This window comes from Pezoporus flaviventris, unplaced genomic scaffold (assembly GCF_033815535.1).
Source record: "Pezoporus flaviventris isolate CSIRO_AGI_PZ_B2104156 unplaced genomic scaffold, CSIRO_AGI_Pfla_v1 ptg000029l, whole genome shotgun sequence".
In the NCBI taxonomy this organism is placed as follows: Eukaryota; Metazoa; Chordata; class Aves; order Psittaciformes; family Psittacidae; genus Pezoporus; species Pezoporus flaviventris.
This window is the reverse complement of record NW_026892577.1, coordinates 14,380,482-14,389,247: the sequence shown is the minus strand read 5'-3', so window position 1 is coordinate 14,389,247 and position 8,766 is coordinate 14,380,482. Positions and strand designations below refer to the sequence as shown.

Below are 8,766 nucleotides of genomic sequence, written 5' to 3'. Positions count from 1 at the left end.
GTAAAGTTTGAAATTGGTAGATGGCATTGCAAAAGGGAGGGCTCTGTGTCTAGTGCAAGCTTTGCAATGTGGAAGTTCTGAATTCATTCCCCAGCTCATAAACATGCTGTTAGCACCATTTTGCTGTTTGGGAATTGCTTTTTCATAATTAAAAATAGGTTTCTTGCTTTGAAACCATTTGAAACAGATTGAACTAAACTGAATCTTGTCACTGAGCGGTGTTAAGAAATCCCACATAACGTATCTGGTGTGCAACTGATGCTGGCTAGCCTGCTCTTGCTCTGTGCTGATCTAAATTGTCACCAATGAGCAGCAGGGGTGTAACCAAACCCCTCTGCCACCTGCAGACTAGGTACCATTTTCGACATTCTAAGCAACTGCAAGGGTAGATCCACACTGTAGCATCAAAGGTGAATGGCTGGCTCAAAGACAGACACTCTATTTTGCATGGAGTTGTTTGGTTCAGCTGGGTTCCTGGGTGTAAGATGAGAAAACCCAACTTCCCAGTGCCCCAAACAGCCCCAAACCACAATGACCCAAGCACCAGGTGAAAGCAAGGCAGTAAACACAAGGTGCTGCTGTGTAGGTGCACCTATAAAAACATCACATGTGCTATAGCACCTACTAGACAGGCTCCTGCCAGAATGCCACGCCACAGCAAGACTCCGGACAGAATCTGTCAAACCAATAATATTCCAGTTAGAGCAGGTGAGAGACAGGGTTGGCTTTTTTAGATAACACAACTTATGAGGTGAATACTTTTGAGGACCTCTCATTTAGTGAGGAGCTTGGACTTAATCTTCAGAATAACGTCAGCTGCCAACCTGAGATATACCATAGCAACATCCCACGGCAAAGAACTAGTTGAGCGTTGTATCACGACTAAAGTTGTTTAAAGAAGTTGATAAAACAGATTGAGCTGACACCGTAACAACCAGATGTATCAAAATACAATTTATTTTTAAAATGGATAGTTTTCACATAACAGCAGGGGTTATGTAGGGAGAAAGTGCAACTAGTGGAGGAGGCTTGTTTCACGTTAATATTTATCATCTTGCTGCACCGCGAGTAGCTTCAGACTCAAGATATTATACTTAGCAATGGGCAAAAATGTGATTTATATTTTGATGTTAATACCATTTCTGTACAGCTAAAATGTGTGCCAGTATTCACACCTGCTGAGTATGTTTTGGACAATTTCTCACACAAGTCTTGCATGAAACATAGATCACCTTTACAGTTTGACACTTCAGAAAGCTAAATTATAAGCATACAGATATAAAACATACATTTACTGAAATCTAAGAAAGGAAACACTTCAAAAAATGAGGTACAATAAAATAGTTTTCTATTTATGTGCAAGCCTATATTCAGTCTAGAAAAAAAAACTAGTAGCAACCCTACCCTTTTAAAGAAAATAGCTTTCACAAAGTGTAGCTAAGTCACTGTCTTCAATATGAAGGACCCTGCCTATGTTACAGACTTGTGAAAAGTCATCACTGACTTTGCAAAAGAGAGCAGGACATTCACCCATCAGAAGCTGTAAGATCAGGTGATGAATCAAATCATCTAATGCTGCTACAGACTGGGAAGTTCACAAATCACTTTTTGTCACCTGACCCTATTTTTGGCATGTAAGGTGGTTTTTAAATTTTAAAAGGCATGTTTTTCTTTAACATTAGAAGGTAACCATCTGCCTGATGAGTAGAATGATGAAGTTGAGGTTAGATTTGTTCTCAGATGCAAGACATTTATTATTCACAAAGCCAATGAGGACAGAGCTGTCTTCCCAAAGCAGCAGTCACTTCCAACACTTACTTTGCATCATTTTTTGTATCCTCTTTTTTATCCCATAAAACATCCTCTGGGATTTAGAAGACCAGCTTTGGAAAGTACAAATTAGAACACTGCACATCTCCAAGTTATACAGCACATCCTACCTCTTCTTTTCCCACTTTCCCATTACTCTCTCCTAGTCTCTTAACCTGTATCGAAGCCACAAATCCTAGCCATGCATTCTTATCTGCCTCTGCTACAGGCATATAGAGTCATAGCAAGTCTCCATCCTGATAGCATCACCCCGTCTCTACTGCACACCTAATAGGTGTAAATTTCATTATGTTGCATTCATGTAACATCCCTGTGTGCACACACGCACGTACTAACACATGCAGTTACTACAGCTTGCTAAGATACCATTGCCTTCCATACTTCCACACAAGTCTCTCTTCTAGTGACTCAGGATAGTCAACAGCAGAAAGACAGCAGCATATACTTATGATACGGACATGCTATTTCTATAGTAGGTGGCATATGCACTGGTTGTATCCTAGTTTGCCTTCCTTACAAGGATAAGGTTTGGCTATGAACTTCGGTAGCATAACATGGTTTAACAAGTCCCACAGACAAGTGAATTTGATTTGTTCAGCCAGCCAACAAAACCTGCCAGATGGTTTTGTCATGTAGTGTGTGAACCAGATAACACCACTGCCAAATGAAAGAATGCTTCCTTGCTAATATTGATCACCAATATGGTGATGAATTTTCAAACTGACCCAAGCTCTGCCACTGGGGAAAGAGACCCCTTGACAGCCTTGGACTACCAAGTTGATCAAGCACTCTCTCTTGTCCTCTCCTAGGAGGCTGAGGATCTCCACAGTCTTTATTGGCAGACGGTATCTGAACACCATCGGGCTTCCACTCTGCATGGAGAATCTTGTAATTCTGACCCTCATTATTGTCCCAGAAGGTACGACCTCCACTTTGGTAAGAAACACAAAACTCTACCCTGTCTTCAGAGGAAATGGCAGGAGGCAAGTCAATGGTAAATGAGAAGGTATCATTTTCAGAATCGCCATAAACATTGTTCATGTACACACACTCAACGTCTGTGTAGGCCTTCCATGTATCGAAGGTGATTCGAACCTGAACTTTTTTTTCGAAGCTCACATTTTTTACTTTCACAGTGCCTGACAGCACTTTCTCTTTCAGGGTGCAGTTCTCCAGGCAGACCAAGTTCTTCTGCAGGCGGTTCCTGAAGTCCAGGTAGTCAGCTGAGGGCCGAGGGAAACCCAGAATCAAGTTTTCTTCCTCATGTAGCTTTAAGCCAGATGTTATGCTTTCAATCCCTAAGAGGTCAAACTGAAGATCCCACCCGGAGTGCTCCTGGACCTCGGAGAAGGTGTGTATTGCCGTCAGGGATAGCCCTTTCGAGTCTGCAAACACAACTCGCTTCTTGGCTCGGGCTGCTGAGTGGTTCCAGTCACTCTTCTGAGCTTCGGAGTCACGTTTCACATGAAGACATGGTCTGAGGGGTTTCAATCTGTTCATAAAGTTGTTTCTTTGGCAGTCCTCAAGGGGGCCAAGAAAACTCTTCAGCGGTGGAGAATGCGCTAAGCAAATTCTCATGGCCACGTCCACGGGCATGATGGAACTTGGCAAAGGTCTTGGGTCCAAAATCTGTATCATTCTGAAATGAGCAGAAAGGCAGGATGTTATTTGTTACATCAGGTAAGAAGCTTCTGAAGAATGCTATTTGCTCCCTCAACTGTCTTAATTATTCATGACCTTGTCTTTGCATGGCTTTAAGTAATGCAGCCTAAATTAAAATTGACTGTTCAAGCTAAGGAACTAGGGTGACATTATTCAGTCATTTCTTGCTAATGCTGAACTCCTTCAATTTCAATTCAACTTTTTCCAAATCTCTGAAACAGCTTTTAGTGATAGCTAATTAAACACATTTCCTTGAAAATACAGAAAATAACATCCTAGTAACAAGCAAAACGGTTGCAGTAGAAGTGCTCATCCACTTCAGGTTCCCTTTTAGAGACTCTGAGACAGGTCTTAAAAGTTCCAGCAAGCTGGAACAGTTGCTTCATCTCTGAGTAGAGACAGCACTGTATTAAGCAAGCCACCTATCCCATCAGAGCATCAAATGGGATACTATGTACCTTGATGCAGAACCATCATGCTGTGGCTCTGAACAACCATAAGTGCATTTGTTAGGCACTCCGGGTTTTGATTAATTTGGATGAATAAAAAGCTAAAGCACCTTTGGAAGTATTTTTCTATGAGCTGTTAACCCAGATCTAGGTAACAAAACTCCTGCACTGTTAACTTTGACTGTTGAGTGAAAGTGGGGGGGGGGTATGGAAAAAGGGCAGAAGTCACACACTATTTTTTCACCTTATTGTGCTTCAAGAACTGGTTTAAAAACATCTTTCTATAATCTCCAAAGCCCATGGCAAAAGCCTACTGCAAGTATTCAATGAGAATGCTACAGCTTTATTTTTAAAGATTTGTTCACAACCCAGCCTCTTCGATGTTGAAAATGACAATTACTGTGCAAGAGCATGGCCCATTCAAAGCCAGCTAGCTTGACTATTTGAAAAAAGGGGCTTCAACTGCAGCACATTACTCCTGAGAAGGATGCAGCCCTTGCTAGAAATGCAGACTTCTGTTGAGTCATGGGAAGGCAGAGCATTTGCTTCGTCACTTAAATAAACGGCTTTCTCCTTCCCAGGGTTCCCACTGGTATTCCAGAGCCCTGCCAAAAAAAGGCAGAAACTGCACTGGCCTCTTACTTCTTCTCTTTCCCTTTTTTTTTTCCCCTCCCTGTGGCAGTATTTGCCATAGTAAGTAGGGCAAGGGGAGCACCAGCATCAAATTAACCACATTTTGCTTTGCTTTAACAGGAAAAAAAACAAGGGCTTCAACAATACTCTTAATTTCTGTGACCAGGTCCTAGGGCAACTGCTCCTAAGCTTTTGCAGCACGGAAGAGAGAGGGAGGAGACAAAAAAAAAAAGAGACAATACCCAGCAAAACGCCAGCAAACGCCAACAGCACAACCTGGAAAAGGCAGGCTGCTAGGAGAGGCGCAAATGAACCGGCAGCACGGGATACAGAGGGCTCAGCAGTGCTGACAGGCGCTATACAAGGACGCTTTTGCAGGCGCTGTAAACCGGGCGCAGGGCAGGAGAGCAGAGCAGTTTCCGAGGGCCTGGGGGAGCGCACCTAGAGACAAACCGGAGCAGAAGTACGGGATAACGCGGGGACCTGAGCGCAGTCGAGCCGGGCGGCGCTTACCTGCTGCAGTGCATGGGGCCGCGCAGCCACTGCTGCTCTCGGATCTGCTCCGCGGCTCACCCTCGCCGCCGCCTTTATGTGCCCTGCCCGCGGCGGGCGGCCAAGGGGCGGCCCCCTCCGCTGGTCGAGCCCGCGCCGCGGGGCGGTGGCTGCGGCCGGTTCACGTGTCCCGACCGGCCAGGCTGCGGAGCGCTGAGTGCCGCTCTCCCCGCAGGGACACCCGGGGTATCCTTTCCCTCTCTCCCCCTGGTGACCTGTGCCCCGGCCGAGGATGCGACAGGCCCTGCCGTAGGTCCTGCATTCTATCTACTGCCTGATTCCGGAGCAAGGGGACAGAAGTCAGTAGGACGCAGCGCCGGCAGCGTTAGCAATAGCGACGCCTTGCTGCTGCTCGCTCCCTGCCTCCCTAGGTGCAGGATCCACTAGGCTGACAAGCCCCTTGCGGATGCTGGAGGGGTGGACCGCCCACGGCAGCACATACTGTTTTGTGCAGGCTGTGAGTTGCCCAGAGAAGGTCCATCCTTGAGTTACTGCTCTTCAAAGACTATGCCCTGGCTGCTGACTGGCTCTCTGGGTCTTCTGTGGATTGACAGTTTCACTGTCACCTTGCTGGTCCATCTGCTCTTTCCCAAGGGCAAACAGATGACTTGCAGTCACTCTAGAAGATGCGATACATATTCAGGTTAGACATAAGAAGAAGTTCTTTACTGTAAGGGTGGTGAGGCACTGGAATGGGTTGCCCAGGGAAGTTGTGAATGCTCCATCCCTGGCAGTGTTCAAGCCCAGGCTGAACAGAGGCCTGGGTGACATGGTTTAGTGGGAGGTGTCCCTGCCCATGGCAGGGGGGTTGGAACTTGATGATCTTAAGGTCTTTTCCAACCCTAACTATTCTATGATTCTATGGTATGGAGCCTGTGAACTGTGATTTTCTGAGTGCATAGTTTTTACCAGTAGATGAGACCATACACAAAGAAAAAAGCTGAAAGCCCGGTGCTCTTTGTGAAACAAAGGGGTTTACAGTGATGAACAGTTCACACAGGATCTTTGTGGCTCACACACATTATTTTTCTCTTCTTGGTTTTTGAGGAAAAAAAGTATTAAAAGCTCCACTGCTTTGTGTGAGAGTTTATTAGGAGATAGTGTGGGAGCATGTGAGCATGGCAGGTGGTGATGAGGACACCTCCATTTTGGATTCAAGCTACACAGAGGTAGAGAGAAAAACCAGTCATGACAGGGACAGAGAAGGAAGAGTTCTGCTGACACATGGCTCATGGATCTGTACACTGGCTCTGCACGTATAATGAGAGTATTCATAAGACAGTAAGGCTCCAGTTTCTTAACTCAGTCCCTTGGTGACTGAAGCTCCTGCCTTTCATGCCAGTACGTGACACTGTCACACAGATGCAGCCTGGAGCACTAGCTGCCAATGCAGACGAGGTTTTGGAAGGTACTGTTCTGTTTTCTGGCGCCAGTTATTCAGGACGACCTTCCCTGGTCCTCCACTTCTCAAGTCACATCACTGCCGCTCACATCCTCTTTCTCTCCTTTCCCTTCTCCATCTTTCTTCTCTCTTGGTGACTGCCAGCTTCCTCTCAAAGGTCGATAATATTTTCTCACAGTTTGCCTGGGGAAAGAGCTAGAAAACAGTACCTGTGCTCTGGAAGCCTTGCTAGTTGCAAAGGGTTTATTTCTCTTTAGGAAGAGCTACAAGTAACTTCCAACTGCAGCCGCTTGTGTGGCAGCAGTAAGCAGGGCCCAACATTCCCCATGGGCATAAGGGAGGATTGGGCACATGGCTGGCACATAACAAATCTCCTCTATTTACCCATTATAAAAGATGAGTGAATAACTCTGGAAATGTTTTATGAGCCTTTGATACTTGAATCTGTGTTCATTCTGCTTCCCTCTCATTGTCACTTAGCTCGGCTGCTGCATTATTGGGGAGCACATGCAGCAGCTGGGGCTGCTGTATCACACTACCTATGTGCAGGCATTAAATAAGACCTGGGAAATTATTTTATTCTATGCTTGAAACCTGCACAAAAGGAGTCACCTCAAGGCTTTGCTATGCGTATTTCTGCTACCATGTAGTAGTTCATGGCACTGTTTACCGCTATGAAACATTTTGTTCCTATTGTGTTAAAATATCTGTTTTGCCTGACTTGGAAAACATCATGAAAGATTATTTAAGGTAATATGCCTAGAAAAAAACCCAACAAACCAGTAGTAAGATACAGAGCCTTTCATGGGCAGATCATTGCCCAACTCAGTAAATATGGACTGGATACAGCAGCTTCGTGCCTGCTTGTTAAACCTGGAGCACGTTCATGGCCATGGACTGGTGTCCCAGCTTCCGGTTGCCAATACAAGCAGAGAGCATTGTGGTGAGCCAGGATAGCTCTTTCCTCATCCAAGGAGATGTCTCCACGTTGAGGCAAACTGACAGGGTTATCTGAGGTAGCACCCCAGTTTGCTCGGTAAGTGATGGTTCCCTAGTTGCGCTTTTTATAGAGGACTCAGGTTTCCAGTTACTTTGGTTCAGCAGCTCTCGTGTCATTGGCAGCTTAAAAGGTAGATCTGTCTGTCTTACCTTTCAAATAGGGCTGCTAAAATGGGAGCACTGGAGTTAAAAAAAAAATAAATCATTGTCTTACTGTGCATGTGACAGCACTTTGTGGCATATCAGCTTTCCTGACATTTGTAGGTGCACATAGAAGCAATGGCAGAAATATATTCCCTGAAGAGGCAGGGTTGATTATAAAATCAAGCCCCATAAAGGGGGTTGTACCTCTAGCTGCTTCTGTAACAAGGAAAAGCAAATTCAGTACCTAGACTAGTTCTTTGTTTTTTTCCTGAAAACATTGTACTTTAATAGTAAGAAGCTAATTGCAACAAGTTAGTTATAGTAAATACAGTTTCAGCATAGTCACCACAGTGTCAGTAAACTTTAAATGTATGTTTCCAAAAATAGTTGCAGCCTAGATGATCTGGAGGTGATGTGAGGCACAGGCTCACTTTGCAAGGAGTTCACAGAGCCTGCTTGGTGACAAGCAAGCAATTGAGATTGCATTGTTCTGTTCAAAGACATATGGAATTAGCTCCACAGTGAATGCTTTTATATGCAGCCAGCCCTCCAGGTCTCACTGTTCTTCACCTGTTTGAATTAACCAATGCTTTTCAATCAGCATCTCTGAGAGCAGATAATGGGTGACTGTGTATTTCTGTCAGCTATCGGGTAGCATTCGGCTGCTTTGGTCATTTGTTTGTTGGCTCTGGTCATTTTATGGCAGAGTAGAATGAAAGAGCTACTCTTTTCACTCCATGTTTTGAAATTGAGTAATTGTTAAGGTTTTTGTGGTTTACTCTGAATTTATTACCTTCAGGCTGTTGTGCTTCTTTGCTGTCCTCCCGCACAGCTCCAGGAGGAAAGGAAAGAAAAGAGGTATATTGCAGTTGAGGATTGAGACAGAGTTGAACAGCCTTTGGCATTTAACTGAATCTTTCTGAAGCAAAGATAAGCATTTCCTCAGAGCAAAGTTAAATCATGACCATATTCATAGGAAAAAAAGTCCAGAGAGAAAAAAAATTCTCTGTTTCACTTGCATAGTAACGCATCCCTTGAAAAATCATTGCTGTTTGCAGGGTAGGAGAGCAATGCTAGCTCAAGGCAGTTATAGTA

General features: G+C 44.7%; 1 protein-coding gene across 2 annotated transcripts; it reads right to left on the bottom strand.

Annotated features, from left to right (window-relative positions):
• Positions 1–939: 939 nt before the first annotated feature.
• PPP1R3C (protein phosphatase 1 regulatory subunit 3C) lies at positions 940–5,243 on the bottom strand. Of its 2 annotated transcripts, none has more exons than XM_061459176.1 (2): positions 5,088–5,243; positions 940–3,469 (listed from the first exon to the last, which is right to left on the bottom strand). In XM_061459176.1, the coding sequence occupies exons 1-2, from the start codon at positions 5,099–5,101 to the stop codon at positions 2,524–2,526; spliced, it is 960 nt and encodes a 319-aa protein (XP_061315160.1). In that variant the 5' UTR covers positions 5,102–5,243; the 3' UTR covers positions 940–2,523. The 2 variants fall into 2 exon arrangements, with proteins under 2 accessions (XP_061315160.1, XP_061315161.1); XM_061459177.1 differs by lacking the exon at positions 5,088–5,243 and adding an exon at positions 5,016–5,040.
• Between the last annotated feature and the right edge of the window lie 3,523 nt (positions 5,244–8,766).